Source organism: Mauremys reevesii, linkage group 11 (assembly GCF_016161935.1).
Source record: "Mauremys reevesii isolate NIE-2019 linkage group 11, ASM1616193v1, whole genome shotgun sequence".
In the NCBI taxonomy this organism is placed as follows: domain Eukaryota; kingdom Metazoa; phylum Chordata; order Testudines; family Geoemydidae; genus Mauremys; species Mauremys reevesii.
In genome coordinates this window covers 76,625,059-76,642,367 of record NC_052633.1, presented here as the reverse complement: position 1 = coordinate 76,642,367, position 17,309 = coordinate 76,625,059, and the positions used below count along the sequence as shown (strand labels likewise).

General features: G+C 55.4%; 2 protein-coding genes across 8 annotated transcripts in view; one reads left to right on the top strand and one right to left on the bottom strand.

Moving 5' to 3' along the window:
* SLC4A3 (solute carrier family 4 member 3) overlaps positions 1–670 on the bottom strand; it is an 85,614-nt gene extending 84,944 nt beyond the window's left edge. For all 5 annotated transcript variants that reach the window (XM_039494720.1, XM_039494723.1, XM_039494722.1 and 2 more), the window contains exon 1: positions 319–670. The gene's annotated coding sequence lies outside the window, so the exon portion shown is untranslated. The remainder of the gene's footprint in view (positions 1–318) is intronic.
* Positions 671–4,228: 3,558 nt separating this feature from the next.
* Positions 4,229–17,309, top strand: part of LOC120374742 (serine/threonine kinase 11 interacting protein) — a 30,370-nt gene continuing 17,289 nt past the window's right edge. Inside the window, exons 1-6 of one of the 3 annotated variants that reach the window (XM_039494870.1) lie at positions 4,229–4,282; positions 7,164–7,227; positions 7,997–8,199; positions 15,545–15,619; positions 15,910–16,005; positions 17,008–17,115. In XM_039494870.1, coding sequence (XP_039350804.1) covers positions 7,164–7,227; positions 7,997–8,199; positions 15,545–15,619; positions 15,910–16,005; positions 17,008–17,115 — 546 coding nt within the window. In that variant the 5' untranslated portion in view covers positions 4,229–4,282. Of the gene's footprint in view, positions 4,283–6,829; positions 6,908–7,163; positions 7,228–7,996; positions 8,200–15,544; positions 15,620–15,909; positions 16,006–17,007; positions 17,116–17,309 lie in introns of those variants that run through there. The other 2 variants (XM_039494869.1, XM_039494871.1) reach the window with 2 other exon arrangements.

Below are 17,309 nucleotides of genomic sequence, written 5' to 3'. Positions count from 1 at the left end.
TCGCCCCTGCATGCTGTCCGCGCCCCAGGGCTCCCTGGCTGGCACCGGAGGGAGGTGCCCCTCAAGCCCAGACATTTTGGGAAAGGCTGCAAGCTCGCGTCAGAAACGCAGGGCAGCAGCCCGCGGTAACACGGACCCCAGCAAGGGCTGGCCGCCCTGGGCGCGGCGGGGGTGGAAGCAGCCCAGGCTGGAGGAGCTGCCGATGGGGACTCCAGACAGGCTTCTGGCCACACGTCTGTGTCAATGCCACGGGCGCAGAGCTGCCGAGAAAGGGCGATGGAGGCGAGAGGCTGGAGGGCAGGGGGGCTAGTACCGTACCTCGCAACCGCGGAGAAGGAAGCAGAGCCGCTCGCCTCCGGCCAGGGTCCCCGGACACACGGCGCTGGGCAGGACTCCCTCCCGCCCCGCTCGGGCCGCCGCCGGACAGCTCTCAACATGCGGCCATGTCCCTGCCGAGGGCCAGGGAGGGCAGCTGGGTCAGGCACCGCCGCCGCCTCCGCTTCTCCAGCAGCCACACAGCCATGCACCGCATCGGGCTCCGCGCCGCGAGCACCGAGCGCCGAGCCCGGCCGCCGTGAGTCACGCAGGGCTGGGGCGGCCTCCGGCACAGGCGACAGCCTGGAGACACACGCCTCCCGCCGCTGCTCCGCACCAGCTCCAGCGACCGGCTTCCCCCGGCCCGCAAGGCGCCGCGCAGCGCGAACGCGGGGCCAGCTCCGCGCGTTACCCTGCGCGCTGCCGTCACAGTGCCCGCTCCCACCCCGGGGCATGCAATCCCTCCCCCGCGCCGCAGGCTGGTCTGTGCACACTGGTCACACGTGCCCCCCCGCCCCACTCCTGGCACATGCAATCCGCCCTCCCCGCAGGCTGCTCTGTGCACACTGGTCACACGTGCCCCCACCCCTGGCACATGCAACCCGCCCTCCCGCAGGCTGCTCTGTGCACACTGGTCACACGTGCCCCACTCCTGGCACATGCAACCGCCCCCGCAGGCTGCTCTGTGCAGACTGGTCACACGTGCCCCCACTCCTGGCACATGCAACCCGCCCCCCCCCGCAGGCTGGTGTGGGCACACTGGTCACACGTAGCCACTCCCACCCCAGGTGAATGATACCCCCGCAGGCTGGTGTATGCACACTGGTCACATGTGCCCACTCCCACCCCAGGTGCATGCTAGCCCCGCTCTCATTCCACACACCTTGTCCCCTCTCATTCCACACACACACACCGCAATCTGGTCTGTGCACACGGTCACATGTGCCCCCACCCCTGGCACATGCAAGCTGCCCCCGTAGGCTGGTGTGGGCACACTGGTCACATGTGCCCACTCCCACCCCAGGTGCATGCTACACCCCGCTCTCATTCCACACTCCTCGTCCCTCTCATTCCACACACCCCCTCCCGCAATCTGGTCTGTGCACACCGGTCACACGTGCCCACTCCCACCCCAGGTGCATGCTACGCCCCGCTCTCATTCCACACTCCTTGTCCCTCTCATTCCACACACCCCTCCCCGCACTCCCACTCCCACCCCAGGTGCATGCTACCTCTCACCCCCCACCCCGCAGGCTGGTGTGTGCACACTGGTCCAATGTGCCCACTCCCACCCCAGGTGAATGATACCCCCCATTCCACACTCCCGCCCCACCCGCAGGCTGGTCTGTGCACACTGAGGTGCAAATAGCCTCACAATTCCCACTTTCCAGAACACACACAAGGCCGCAGCCCGCACTGTACACATGCCCCCTAATACGACCACATACACCCACCTGCTCCCACACCCCCAGTTCCCCACACGCCTATCTGCCTCTTCTGCTCACCTTCCCTTCTCATCACATAGTCATACACACCGTCTGCACCCACACCCCTCACACATTCCCTCTCTGCTTTCCCAGTTCTCTCCCCACAATCAGGTACGGACATTGTATCATGTGCAGTGCCCGAGGGGCTCCTGGAGCCATGCAGGCAATACACAGCCCTGGGCCCAATGTCCACAGCCACCCCGTAGTCTCCCAGGCCAGGTCTATCACCAGGGGACAGAGCACAGCCAGGGAGCTGTTTCCCTGCAGCAAAGGCCGAGAAGCAGCCAAGCAGATCTGGGTTCCCTTCCCAGCCTCGCCAAACACCCCCTGCACACTTAGTCGTTCATTTCCAAGTTGACTCGGTTTCCCTTTTGATAAGTGTGGATAACGGGACCCACCTGGTGTTTATAAAGGCACAACACAAAAGTGGCCTAGGAGATGTGTACTGCGGGCTGCAGGTACTGCAGAAATTTCCAGGGGCAGGTATATATATGCAAGCAAGAAGCAAGCTAGCTAGAGATAACAAGCTTGCTTCTTGCTTGCATATACCTGCAATATACCTGCCCCTGGAAATTTCCACCACTTGCATCCGAAGAAGTGGGTATTCACCCACGAAAGCTCATGCTCCAAAACGTCTGTTAGTCTATAAGGTGCCCCAGGATTCTTTGCTGCTTTATCTTGAGCAGTTTAGTATCATCTGCAAACTTTGCCACCTCATTGTTTACCCCTTTCTCCAGATCATTTATGAATAGGATTGGTCCCAGGACTGACCCTTGGGGAACACCACTAGTTACCCCTCTCCATTCTGAGAATTTACCATTAATTCCTACCCTTTGTTCCCTGTCTTTTAAACAGTTCTCAATCCATGAAAGGACCTTCCCTTTTATCCCATGACAGCTTAATTTATGTAACAGCCTTTGGTGAGGGACCTTGTTAAAGGCTTTCTGGAAATCTAAGTACACTATGTCCACTGGATCCCCCTTGTCCACATGTTTGTTGACCCCTTAAAAGAACTCTAATAGATTAATAAGGCATGATTTCCCTTTACAGAAACCATGTTGACTTTTGCCCAGCAAGTTATGTTCTTCTAGGTGTCTGACAATTTTATTTTTGCCCGGTACTGATGTTAGACTTATTGGTCTGTAATTGCCGGGATCACCTCTAAAGCCCTTTTTAAATTTTGGAGTTACCTTAGCTATCTTTCAGTCATTGGGTACAGAAACTGATTTAAAGAACAGGTTACAAACCATAGTTAATAGTTCTGCAATTTCACATTTGAGTTCTTTCAGAACTCTTGGGTGAATGCCATCTGGTCCCAGTGACTTGTTACTGTTAAGTTTATCAATTAATTCCAAAACCTCCTCTAGTGACACTTCAATCTGTGACAGTTCCTCAGATTGGTCACCTACAAAGGACGGCTCAGGTTTGGGAATCTCCCTAACATCCTCAGCCGTGAAGACTGAAGCAAAGCATTAATTTAGTTTCTCCGCAGACTTTATCATCTTTTAAGTGCTCCTTTTGTATCTCAATGGTCCAGGGGCCCTACTGGTTGTTTAGCAGGCTTCCTGCTTCTGATGCACTTAAAAACATTTTATTACCTTTTGAGTTTTTGACTAGCTGTTCTTCAAACTCCTCTTTGACTTTTCTTATTACATTTTTACACTTAATTTGGCAGTGTTTACGCTCCTTTCTATTTACCTCACTGGGATTTGACTGCCACTTTTTAAAAGATGCCTTTTTATCTCTCATTGCTTCTTTGACATGGTTGTTAAAGAGCGCTTGCTCTTTTTTAGTTCTTTTACTGTGTTTTTTAATTTGGGGTCTACATTTATGTTGGGCCTCTATTATGATGTCTTTGAGAAGTGTCCATGCAGCCTGCAGGGACTTCACTCTAGTCCAGGGGCAGGCAACCTATGGCACGGGGGCTGAAGGCAGCACCAAGTTGATTTTCAGTGGCACTCACACTGCCCAGGTCCTGACCACCAGTCCAGCTTTTAAATGAAGCTTCATAAACATTTTAAAAACCTTATTTACTTTACACACAACAATAGTTTAGTTATATATTATAAACTTATAGAAAGAGACCTTCTAAAAACGTTAAAATGTATGACTGGTATGTGGAACCTTAAATTAGAGTGAATGAATGAAAACTCGGCACACCAAAGGTTGCCGACCCCTGCTCTAGTCACTGTACCTTTTAATTTCTGTTTAACTAACCTCCTCATTTTTGCATAGTTCCCCTCTCTGAAATTAAATGCCTATCAGTAATTGGTGATTTGGGGTTGTTACCCCAGGGCTGATTCCCGAGGAACCCCCTGCAGCGCCCCCCACCCCAGCGAGGCCCCACCCCTGGCACGCCGGAGCTCACCTGCAGGGGCTGATATAAGGGGCGGAGGGAGCTGCCACCACCCCCACCCGCTCTGCCAGGGTCGCTCCCATCACGTGCCCCGGCTCAGCCCCGCCATCCGGCACCATCCCAGGTAGGTTGCGGCCGGGGAGCCGGCTCCTCCGCGGGCTGCCTCGCCCCTCCGGATCCGTGGGCCACAGAGCAACCCCCGGCCGGTGGCCCCAGACAGCCCGGCCCCCGCACCGCACGGGCTGGTCAGCGCGGGACCATCCGCCGACTCCGGATCGCTGCGCGGAACTGGCATCCAGCGGCGGGCGACACCGGAGTCACTCCTGGGCTCCGGTACAGGCGAGCAGCGTGTGAACCCCGCGGCTCATGCCGGGATCGCGGAGCTGCAGCCCGGCTTCTCCGCCACTTACCTGCCGGGTGGAGAGGGGCAAGCGCGCTGGTGGCGAGCCTAGCCCGAGCCTGGGGGGTGGAGGGAGGCGGGGTGTCTCTAGAGTGAAGGGTCAGAGCGCTGGGGGGGTCCCGGGGCCGGGGTGTCTCTAGAGTGAAGGCTCAGAGCGCTGGGGGGGTCCCGGGGGGGTCTATAGAGAAGTTCGGGGAAGTCTGTAGAGCGGGAGGACGGAGTAGAGCCGAGGGGCTCCAGGGGCGGAGGGTGGGGTGGTGGTGGGGTCTGTAGGGGAGGGGAAAGATGGTGGGGCGGGAGGATGGGTGTGGAGGGGAGGGGTGGTAGGGGAGCTGGGGTCCCAGGGCGGGGGTGAGGATGGAGGGGTGGGGATGGAGAAGTTCAGGGGGTCTGTAGAGGGGAGGGGAAGGATGGGTGTGTTTCTAGGGGAGGGGAGCGGGGAAGATGGTGGGGCGGGAGGAGAGGACGGTGGGGTGGTAGAGGGTTCGGGGGTTGTAGACGGGGTGGGGGTGTGTGAGGTGATAGAGGGGAGCTGGGGGTCCCGGGGCGGGGGGGTGAGGATGAAGAGGGTGGGGTGGTAGAGGGGTTGGGGGTTGTAGACTATGGGAATGGAGGGGTTCAGGGGGTCTGTAGAGGGGAGGGGAAGGTGGTGTGTTTGTGGGGTTGTAGACGGTGGGGATGGAGGGGTCTGGGGGAACGGGGGTTGTAGACGGGGTGTGAGAGATGATGGAGGGGAGCTGGGAGTCCGGGGGCGGAGGTGGGGATGGAGGGGTTGGGGGTGTGTTTGTGGGGAGGGGTGAAGATGGTGGGGCGGGAGGACGGGTGTGGAGGACAGGGGTTGGGGGTCTGTGGAGGAGGGTGGGTGTGTTTGTGGGGAGGGGTGAAGATGGTGGGGCGGGAGGACGGGTGTGGAGGGAGAGGGGTTTGGGGGTCTGTGGAGGGGAGGGGAGGGTGGGTGTGTTTGTGGGGAGGGGTGAAGATGGTGGGGCGGGAGGACGGGTGTGGAGGGACAGGGGTTTGGGGGGTCTGTAGAGGAGGGTGGGTGTGTTTGTAGGGGAGGGGGTTGTAGACGGTGGGGATGGAGGGGTCTGGGGGAACGGGGGTTGTAGACGGGGGTGTGAGATGATAGAGGGGAGGGGAGGTGGGAGTCCCAGGGCGGAGTGTGGGGATGGAGGGGTTCGGGGGTCTGTAGAGGGAGGGTGGGTGTGTTTGTGGGGAGGGGTGAAGATGGTGGGGCGGGAGGACGGTGTGGAGGGACAGGGGTTGGGGGTCTGTAGAGGGGAGGGTGGGTATGTTTGTGGGGAGGGGGTTCTGGGGTTGTAGACGGTGGGGATGGAGGGGTTTGGGGGTCTGTGGAGGAGGGTGGGTGTGTTTGTGGGGAGGGGTGTGGAGGGACAGGGGTTGGGGGTCTGTAGAGGGGAGGGGAAGGGTGGGTGTGTTTGTGGGGAGGGGTGAAGATGGTGGGGCGGGAGGACGGGTGTGGAGGGACAGGGTTGGGGGTCTGTAGAGGGGAGGGTGGGTGTGTTTGTGGGGACGGTGGGGCGGAGAGGGGTTTGGGGGTCTGGGGAGGGGAGGGTGGGTGTGTTTGTGGGGAGGGGTGAAGATGGTGGGGCGGGAGGACGGTGTGGAGGGACAGGGGTTGGGGCGGTCTGTAGAGGGGGAGGGGAAGGGTGGGTGTGTTTGTGGGGAGGTGTGGAGGGACAGGGGTTGGGGGTCTGGGGAGGGGAGGGTGGGTGTGTTTGTGGGGGAGGGGTGTGGAGGGACAGGGGTTGGGGGCGGTCTGTAGAGGGGAGGGGAAGGGTGGGTGTGTTTGTGGGGAGGGGTGAAGATGGTGGGGCGGAGGACGGGTGTGGAGGGACAGGGGTTGGGGTCTGGGGAGGGGAGGGTGGGTGTGTTTGTGGGGAGGGGTGTGGAGGGACAGGGGTTGGGGGCGGTCTGTAGAGGGGAGGGAAGGGTGGGTGTGTTTGTGGGGAGGGGTGAAGATGGTGGGGCGGGAGGACGGGTGTGGAGGGACAGGGGTTGGGGGGGCGGTCTGTAGAGGGGGAGGGGAAGGGTGGGTGTGTTTGTGGGGGGAGGGGTGTGGAGGGACAGGGGTTGGGGGGGTCTGTAGAGGGGGAGGGGAAGGGTGGGTGTGTTTGTAGGGGGCGGAGGGAGTGACCCCAGCGCTACGTTTTGCTCTTGCCTGGCGGGTGACTCTCTGAGGCGGACTCTATGGTAGCGCAGTAATGAAGGGCGCCCGGGGGAGCCGCTCTGCCCGTGGTTTTTGGACTCTATGGTAACGCGGAAGTGAGGGGCGCCCGGGGGAGCCGCTCTGCCCGTGAGACTCTCAGACTCTATGGTAACACGGAAGTGTGTGAGGTCCAGGCGCGGGGCAGCCCCGGGGTCTCAGTCCGGGGGCGGGAGCGGGAGCTGGATCCCGGCCCCCTCCTGCCGGAGCCCCGCGGGTGCTGCCCGGGGAGGGCCGGTCTCGGCCGCGGGGAGGGAGGTCACGCGGGGCCCGTCCGCCCCCCAGGCCTGTCCCGCCCGGGGCCGCGCAACGGGCTTCCCGGCGCGGCGGGGGGCGCGCGGGCGGGCTGGGACTGACGCTTCTCCCCGCCCCCTACAGATGGCGCCTGCGGCACCCGGGGAGATGCTGGTCCAGGGCTTAGCGCGGCTTCTCCAGGACTCCGGTGAGGCGCCGCCGGATCCCAGGCTCGGCCCGTGGGATCCCCCGAGGAGGGCTGGGGCGGTGCGGGCTGGGGATGCTGGGGCGGGGGCAGTGCGGGCTGGGGGATGCTGGTGGGTGGGGCTGGGGCAGTGGGGCTGGGGATGCTGGGAGGGGCAGTGGGGCTGGGGATGCTGGCGGGTGGGGCTGGGGCAGTGCGGGCTGGGGATGCTGGGGCGGTGCGGGCTGGGGATGCTGGGAGGCTGGGGCAGTGCAGGCTGGGGATGCTGGCGGAGGCTGGGGCAGTGCGGGCTGGGGATGCTGGGGCAGGGGCAGTGGGGCTGGGGATGCTGGCGGAGGCGGGGCGGTGCGGGCTGGGGATGCTGGCGGGGCGGTGCAGGCTGGGGGATGCTGGGAGGGGCAGTGGGGCTGGGGATGCTGGAGGGGGCTGGGGCAGTGCGGGCTGGGGATGCTGGCGGAGGCGGGGCAGTGCGGGCTGGGGGATGCTGGCGGGTGGGGGCTGGGGCAGTGCGGGCTGGGGGGATGCTGGGAGGGGCAGTGCGGGCTGGGGGGATGCTGGGAGGGGCAGTGCGGGCTGTGGGGGATGCTGGCGGGCCGGGGCAGTGATTTAATGCGGTCATGTCAGGCAAATGGATTGGTGCTAGGTACGGCTCATGACTATGGGAGAAAGGTCCCCTTCCTGGCCTGCAGTCACACTACTGGAAGTGGTGAAGTGAATTATGGATGGAACTGCAGATACATTGGGTTTGTTAATGGTCTGATCTCTTTCACAGGAGACTTGGTTCTAGATGGCACTAGCACCCTCACCTTGCTCACCTCCACTCTGCAGCACCTGACGCAGGTCTTTGAGCAGCATCTGGTGTCTCGGAACCAGAACCATGGTTTCATTGCCCTTCCGTCACATCCATCTGACACATCTGCCATTCTCCAGGCCCAGTTCTTGTTTGACATCTTGCAGAAGACTCTCTCCCTGAAGGTCTGTAATGAAAAGGTGCCCTGTGATTTTTGTGGGGAAGAAGGGAGAATGATTATGGTAAGCTTAGCAGTTCTGCTGGGGTAGGTTGGACTACTGGAGCAGATTTCTCTGTATCCCTATCCCAGGATGGGTTCATTTGAGAAGTATATGGTTATCCCTCTATTGCAGGGGTTGGCAACCTTTCAGAAGTGGTGTGCAAGTCTTCATTTATTCACTCTAATTTAAGGTTTTGCGTGCCAGTAATACATTTTAACATTTTTAGAAGGTCTCTTTCCATAAGTCTATAATGTATAACTAAACTATTGTATGTAAAGTAAATAAGGTTTTTAAAATGTTTAAGTTTCATTTAAAATTAAATTAAAATGCAGAACCCCCTGGACTGATGGCCAGGACCCGGGCAGTGTGAGTGCCACTGAAAATCCGCTTGCGTGCCACCTTTGGCACACATGCAATAGAGCAGGGGTAGGCAACCTATGGCATGTGTGTCAAAGTACTTGCTTCTGTGCCCCCAATGCTTGCAATTCCTCAGGTAGAATGTGGAACCATAGTGTTCCTGTAATGACATGTATTTATTTGGTATCGCATCTTTCCCAGCAAACGGTCTCCAAAAGGTTTTGCAGAGTTAAAAACAGGACAACAGAGAGGAATATCAAAGCAGACCCTGGTTGGGTTGGCATTGTAGTGAATAAACTGAAGGGTAAATCATAAAATGTGTGTGAATGTTAACAGTATCTGGTGGAGACTGGGGCATGGATGAGCTAGCTGTCTGGCTCAAGCTTTGTAAGTCTGAGGGTGCATTGTGTTGTGGACTAGAAATATGTCTCTCAGGGAATCTCAAGGAGTTAGGGGTCAAGTTCCCCACCATGCAACTTTCTCCATCCCATAATGCCAGCCAATAATTTTCATGCCCTTTTTTTAATTTTACAAACCCACATGGCACTTCTTGGTGCCTGCCATCTCCATCAGAAGCCTGGATCTCTCAGTTCTGCGCTGTTCTCATGAACATTGCAGATACCAGAGGATCGTTCATCCTGTGTTTGCTGTTGCACACTGGCAGGAAGAACGGCAAAGGACGTCACAATTTCTTCAAGGACAGATTGTTATGGGGTACAGCAAAAAACAATTCAGGGTTCTAGTGGCATTCACAGAACAGCTGCAGATGGTGGAGTGCTGCTTGTGGGCCCAAGAAATGAGCACTGACTGGTGGCATCACATCATAATGCAGGTTTGGGAGGGTGAGCAGTGGCTGCAGAACTTTTGGGTGTGAAAGGCCACATTCCTGGATCTGTATGCTGAGCTCACCCCAGCTCTCCAGCGCAGACACACCAGACTGAGCTGCAGTGACAGAGGAGAAGAGTGGTGACCAGTCTGGAAGCTTGCCGCGCCGGTCAGTGGGAAATCATTTTGGAGTTGGAAAAGCCACAGTGGGGGCTGTTGTCATGCAAGTGTATAGGGCTGTTAATCATCTCCTGCTGTGGATGGATCTGCAGCAGTAAATGGCACATCTTGTAGCCCCAGAGTATATTAAAAACTGCCAACAGGGTGGAAGTGGAGCAGCTGAGTTTGAAGAGGCAAACACCAGGGCCATTATAATAGCTTATTGTGGAGCTGAGTGGTTGAAGGAGGCTTTGAAAGAACTTCTAATGGTCAACCACAGTAGTGCTGTGTGCCTGGTACGGCCCTGGCCCTGAAGGTTTATGGCCTCCTAGAATTGTCTAGTGCTTGGTGTAAATGTACAAGTATTACACTGTTTTACCGAACCTTTGCACTATGTAGGGCTTGCTGTGCATCTACACATGACTGGGGTGTCTTGAACCTATGAGTTCTGTGGTGCTGTTTGCTCACAAATAGTGGATGCCTTGCGTCTGTGCTCTGCAGTCTGTACTGTGAACTAATACAAATGAGTTTATTTTCCAAAAAAAAAGAAACTTGTCACTCAAACAGGGCAAAATGTGCAAACAAGACAATGCAAATATTGAACATAAATTAACAGAACGGAACTTTAAAACTGGAAAAGCAGCAAACCCTTCTGTCCATTTTGGTGCAAAAATATCATCCGTTTTGGCTAAACACACTGACCTGTGAGAACCACAGCTGACATGTGAAGCTCTGATTTTCTTTCCTGTCCATCGGTGCACAGTGGTAAGCATAGGGATGTGCTCATGATGCCACTTGGTATGTTGGGTGCAGAGGGTGTAGGAGGCAGCTACCATGGAGTTCTCGACACCCTTTGCAGTCCTTTGTTTGTGACTGTAGGACATGTAGGTCAACCAGCGTCTGTAGCATTTGTTTGTTGCCCAAGAAGCCCCTTTGTGTCCTTGTGCATCTTCCTCTCCTTTTCTTGCTATGATACCTGCATCTGTCCCCTCTGTCCTCCTGCATGCTGTGGGTTGGCCTGCCAGGCCCTTTGTTTGCGGTCCAGTGCAGTGCTGACTTGCAGATTCTCACGGAACGTATTCTCCCTAGTACTCTTCTTTCTCATCCTCATCAGGGTCAGATGTTCTGCAGGGAGGGAGTGCCCATCAGGGCTGCAATAGCAGCAGCTACAGGTAAACCAGGTGGATCATTGGATGTACAGTCAGAACAGAAAAGGAAAGATGAGCTTCAAAACTCCATTCCCTTATTAACATATTTAACAAGACATGCTTATTGACACGTCAGGTCTGGAGTACCATGGCATAGTCCCAGCCTTGTGAGTATGGCTGGGTGAGGGTGAAGACCAGGGGGAAGGAGGGAGGCATTAAGCTTTTTGGTTGTATGAAAGAATAATATTTCTGTCACTACTGCCATGGGTACAGGTATATAGGGCAATGGCACTGAGTATTGGTCCTGTTTTCAACAGACGGGGGGTGATGTTAGCCTGTATCTCACTGCTGAGGGTAACAACGGCATAGCTCAGATGCTGGTGGTGTCCTGAAGCCATTTTGGCTTGTTTGCTGCAGTGGTCTCTGCTAAAGGCCAGGCAGAGTGGCATGGAAAAGTATCCTGTGGAGGAAGAAATAAGACTGTCATCCCTAGACTGCTTTGGGAGAGGATCACGGTGTATCTCAATAAGTGTCATTGGAGTCTTCTGGAGGATACAAGGGACATCTCTATGTACATTTGCTCCCTATGTCATTCCTGCCTAACCTGACAGGAATGAAAAGCAGATGCCAACTGTGCCTCTATCTGTACCACTGCCACTTCTATGAATAACACCATGACAAGTCATTACCTGGAGCTTAACTTGGGGATGCAGGGCACAGTCTTTATGTTTAAAACATGGTGAGGGAAAATGCATGCGCACACCACACTTCCTTCCGCTCCATTGGGCTCCTCCGGGCTTGGCAGATGGGACTAGCTGGTTTCCAAGGAAGTCTTAAATCCAGGCTTGCTGTGTGGCTTGACACCTTCCTCCTCACCCTCTCTCCCCTCCCCCACAGCACGTCTCCTCACTGTTCATGGCTGGGGTCTCTGTTTCCTCTGCAGGGTGCTCTTGGGATCTCTGCCCAGTGTGGCATGCAGCATGATGTAAAAGTGGCAGGCCTGCAACTCAGCTCTAGATCGACTGTTGACCTCTCTGGCCTTGTGGTCAGGGGCGCCGGGCCAGGGGGCTATAGCCTCATCACTTTCTACCATCTGTAAGGTGGCGGGGGGCATGGTTCTGGCACTGGTGGTTCCCTCCACTTTTGGGGAGCTTCTGCTGCTCCTGCTTGTGGGATGCCTACTGCTATTCCTTTGCTTTCACACGGCACGGCGGCTGATCCCTATCACGCCCCTTTGTCTGCATCCCCCGTGCCGTCTCTCCATAGCTGTCCATGTTACTGTGGTTGGTCTGTAGCTGTGCTTGCACAGCGGCTTCTCCCCACGGGCCTAGGAGACCCAGTACCTCCTGTCTGCTCCAGGACCATGATATGTTGTGTGCAGCAGCCCAGCAAGGGAGAGCTGCAAGGTGTGCATCAAGCTGAGCAAACAGGAAAATCATTTAAAAATGTGGGGTATTCTAAGGGGGCAGGGGCTTCTGGTCACTGACATCAGCCAGGGGAGTTCACATTTGTGACCTGAGCAGTCACTGCTGCAAGGAATGATGTATTGCGGGACAGCTGCTGGAGAACTTAGTGTAGACATAGGTCACACACTATCTGCACTCATATGGCATTGGCTTCATTAGGTTGGACATGGTCCATGCTGTTTGGGGAGGTGGCTTTACTGCATCACCCTAACAGGGCGCTGATGTCAGCTGGAGACTCATCTGAATGTAGATGCACATGCATAGGTTGACATAAATCACCTTGCATCAGCCTAACTTTGTGTGGACCAGGCCTAAGGGCAGTGTGCCGAGAGTCAGACCTGAGATGCTTGGCTCACTACTAATGCTTTCAGCAAAAGAAGCGTTAAAATGTGTCCAGTATTTGAATGTGAATTAACTTTGAATTGTCTGGGCTCGAGCTGGGCATTGTTAAAAGACAAGATCAGAATGTCCAGGCTCCCTGGGAAATACAGACCCATCAGAGTACAAAGGTTCTATGGTGTGTGCTTGTCTTAACCTAGTTAATAAGCTAGGTTTGTAACAAGCGCTGCAAGGAAGGAAGCGGCTATTGTTACTGTGCAGTAAGTGACTGTTTGGAGAAACGGTCTGAGACTCAGCTGTACACCATGTAAATAAAGGGGGAGGCTATTATATGATCAGGAGACAGATCAAAGGCCAGCCTGAAACAAGCTCTTCTCAAATGTTAATGTGAGTCTGGCCCCCCCTGCTCAGATACTCTGCTGTGCAAACCCCTCCCTGTGATTAACCACCCTTCCAGCTGCTCTCTTGACAGCAGTGCTGGGGCCTGGAGCTCCAGCCGTGGTGAGTGTCTCTTGAATGAAAACGGGTTTGGCTAACAAGTGCTCGAGAGAAGCAGAGATCTGCAGTTGTGCCCTTGTTCCGTGTGCAGCGTCACAGAACTCACAATGCTGTCTAACCTTGGATTAGACGGTGCAGTGCCATGGCTGTATAAATGGAGTGCGACCTCTGGATTTTCTGGCTCTTGCTCTTAGTCTCATCCTGTGTTTTAATTAACATTCTTCAATAAAACTAAATGATACTGTTGGGAGACCGTGACTGGGTGCAGCCATAAACTAGAGTGGGTGGAGGATGGAAGCAAAAGGAAGCCCCCTTTCGGTAAGGGCTGCTGGAGCTTGTGAGGCCTGTCTACAACACCAGTCTAAAGCCTGGGGAGGCCCAGTCTGTTTTATAGACCCTCCGCTTGTGATCTGGTCAGACCATCGCTGCGTTGGGGAAATACAGAACACTCGCCTTTCCAGCAGACTTGATGTTACCACTGGCGAGAGCTGCAGCGGAGCTGTGGCTCTGTCGCTAGGGTGTCTCTACACTACGGTGACACAGGTACAGCACTGCAGCTGTATTGCTTCCTGTGTTGGTATAAGGAGGTTTTGGCTGATTGTAGATAATCCCCCCCCTCTGTGTCTACCTAGCTGTATATACGGGGGTGGGGAGATGGGTAGGACTATAACAGCATTTAAAAGAGAACTGGATAAATTCATGGAGGTTAAGTCCATAAATGGCTATTAGCCAGGATGGGTAAGGAATGGTGTCCCTAGCCTCTGTTTGTCACAGGACGGAGATGGATGGCAGGAGAGAGATCACTTGATCATTGCCTGTTAGGTTCACTCCCTCTGGGGCACCTGGCATTGGCCACTGTCAGTAGACAGGATACTGGGCTAGATGGACCTTTGGTCTGACCCGATATGGCCGTTCTTATGTTCTTAACTACATTGCACAAAGTACCACATTTTTCACAGCCCGAGCAAAGTAGCTGGGTACACCTAAGTTTTAGGTGTAGACCAGACCTAAGTCAAACCCACTGACAGGAAGGGCTTATCGGAATGGTGGGGGGAAATGAGTCCAACTCCAGAGCTTTGTCTATCCCAGAGCTCCCACTCATGCACACTTTCCTATGCAAGGTCTGTGGTCTCTAATAACCTTTTTAGTGATGTGCCATGTGTGAGCCATGCTGCATTGGGGAACAAATGGTCTGGACCATTTGCTCATGCTGCTGCCAAAAGTAGCACCTCCACTAGCTGAGTGCTGGTTTCCTGCCCTGTCTCGCCTTTGATACCAGGGGGCTGCCATCACTGCATTAGGCTTGGGCCAGCAGGGGGCGCTGCTCAGGTGTAGATTAATGAACATACTAACCGTGTGCTGGTTTTATTGTGTTACATTCTGTGAGATAGGAAACTGAAGGGCTACTAGGATGATCCGAGGAATAGAAAACCTGTCTTACGAAAGGAGACTCAAAGAGCTCGGCTTGTTTAGCCTAACCAAAAGAAGGTTGAGGAGGGATATGGTTGCTCCTTATAAATATATCAGAGGGAGGGAGAGGAATTATTTAAGCTTAGTACCAATGTGGACACAAGAACAAATGGATATAAACTGGCCATCAGGAAGTTTAGACTTGAAATTTAGATGAAGGTTTCTCTCCATTAGAGGAGTGAAGTTCTGGAACAGCCTTCCAAGGGGAGTAGTGGGGGCAAAAGACCTATCTGGCTTTAAGACTAAGCTTGATAAGTTTATGGAGGGGATGGTATGATGGGATAGCCTAATTTTGGCAATTAATTTGGCAATTGATCTTTGATTATCAGCAGGTAAATATGCCCAGTGGTCTGGGATGGGATGTTAGATGGGATGGGATCTGAGTTACTGCAGATAATTCTTTCCTGGGTGCTGGCTGGTGAGTCTTGCCCATATGCTCAGGGCTTAACTGATTGCCATATTTGGGGTCGGGAAGGAATTTTCTTCCAGGGCCTCTGCCAATCTGCCCTGGAAGTTTTTCGCCTTCCTCTGCAGCATGGGGCACAGGTCGCTTGCTGGAGGATTCTCTGCAGCTTGAGGTCTTCAAACCACAATTTGAGGACTTCAGTAACTCAGACATAGGTTAGGGGTTTGTTACAGGAGTGGGTGGGTGAGATTCTGTGGCCTGCATTGTGCAGTGCAGACTAGATGACATAATGGTCCCTTCTGACCTTAGTCTGAGACTTTGGAGCAGCACCCTATGGAGCACGCCTTGGGAACCATACAGGGGAGCCATTGCCTTTCTCACTGTCTTAGGACTTCTTTTAGTTAGTCCTGTCCCTGCTTTATCATCAATGAAACTCTACTTTTTTGTTTGGGGTGGACACTGCATTAGGGCAAGGAGTCAGTGTTCTTTTGGAGGGAAGGGTGCTGCCTGTTGAATCTGACCGCAGAGGACAGCCTGGGGCTCTGGCAGCTCTGAGAAGATGCGCGCGGTTGCCATGTAACCCCCCCTCCTCCCCCCCCGCCGAGGCCTTCAGTGACTGTGTCCATTCCATCCCTCTGCAGCTCGTCCACGTCCCCAGCTGTAACCTGCAATCCTCTGTGAAGATCTTCCCCTTCAAGTCTCTCCGGCGCCTGGAGGTCAGTACTGCTGGGAGGACTAGCTGAGCCTTCATCCCCAGTCATGTGGCTTTGGGGGCGAGTCACTGGGGTGCCCCAGCTTTTCAGAGATTGGGTGAAATGCCATCCTTGCTAGAGGAGCGGGGTCTGACCCCCTACTGCACTGGAGTGGGGCTGGGAATGCTGCTGGGTCTCTCCTGTAGAGCTGGGAGAAGGGCGGCTCCCCTGACACTGGGCTGGGGACAGGGAGGTGGCTGCTCTGGTGCTGTGACACTCCTACATGCATTCTCCCCTTTCTCTCACCACCACAGCTGAAGTCTGTCCCTCTGCACTGCCTGCGGGGGCTGCGGTTCGTCTATTCCCAGCTGGAGGCCTTAACTTGCAGCAAATGCGTCAGCACGCTGGAGGTGAGTGCTGGCTCTGAGCCTGGCCAGGAACCGATCCCTGAGAACAAGAACTGGTTTGCTTGGTCTTCCAGCCCTGAGCGGGGCTGTCTCCATCAACCACTGGCTGAGACTCACCCTCTGGTGCAGACTCTAACTAGTCAGGAGTGGTCAGTGTCTGTCTCTAACTTCCGGCTCTGGTGGTCCCCAGCTGCTGGCTGTTCAGGTGGCATTGCCTGGCCTGGATACTGTCCTCACCCATGCCTAGCTAGAGCATATCTCCTTTGGAACCTTTCAGCACATCCCAACCTGTGACCCTGAGCCCTGCCAGGTGCTGCATGAGCTGCAGCTGGTAGTGAGGCTGCCCATGGGGAGTGCCTTGTGCCAGTGCCCTGCGATCTGCAGGCTGTTTGGTGGGGATGGAGGCTCAGGTTTTAACCTGTAGAGGCTTGAGTGGTCTTGGCAACAATTCTATCCTCATGCAACCCTTACAGCAAAGGTGCTTATTAGCAGCCTACTGGCTTGAGCTGGGTTTGCCAGCAGGGAGTTCTCTGAGGGTCCTCAGCTCAGGAACTCACCCCTCTTGGCTTCTCCAGGGCATTCGGTATAGCTGCTCTGTTCCCTCTCTGCCCTGGCAGAGAGCTGGCTGGGGTTGGTGGTAGACGGCCACTGGGGGAGGGTTTTGCTGAAGTTGTAACAATTTGTAAATGGCTTGATTAATCTTCGTGCCTCAGGTCCAGGAATAACTGATGAGAGCGTGCGAATAACTGTAGGCCCTCAGACGTATCAGGCCACAGCATGTCCCCTTCCTTCTAAATCTAGCCATGGGGCTCTCAGCACTCCCCATGGGTAGCAGCATGGGACGTTCTGTGGGGTGGGGCGGGCTGACTGAAGAATAGCAGGGGCATGGCCTGTAGATTCAGTATGACAGCCCTGTACTGGGCTGGCTGCTCTCTGGTACCCAGCTACTATCCCTTTGCTTGTCAAGTGCTGGCTGCTAATCTCTTCTCACTCCCACCGTCCTAGGAGGTCATCTCAGCCTGCGGAGGGGATCTGAGCTCTGCCCTCCCCTGGCTGGAATTGCAGACTGTTAACTTCAGCTACAACACCATCACTGTCCTGGATGGATCGCTGGTGAGGGGACCCTGTCGCGGTGGCTAGCAATGGGGTAGAGAGGTTGGGTATTGGCTGTGGTCATGGTGCTGCCAGGCCCCACGGGGAGGGTGTGGAGAGTCTGGGTGGCAGGGCCTGACCCTCCCATTCTGCCCTGGAGGTGTTTGTTTTGTCAAGGGCCTTGAAGCTGATGCTCTAGCACCCCTTCTCCCCTC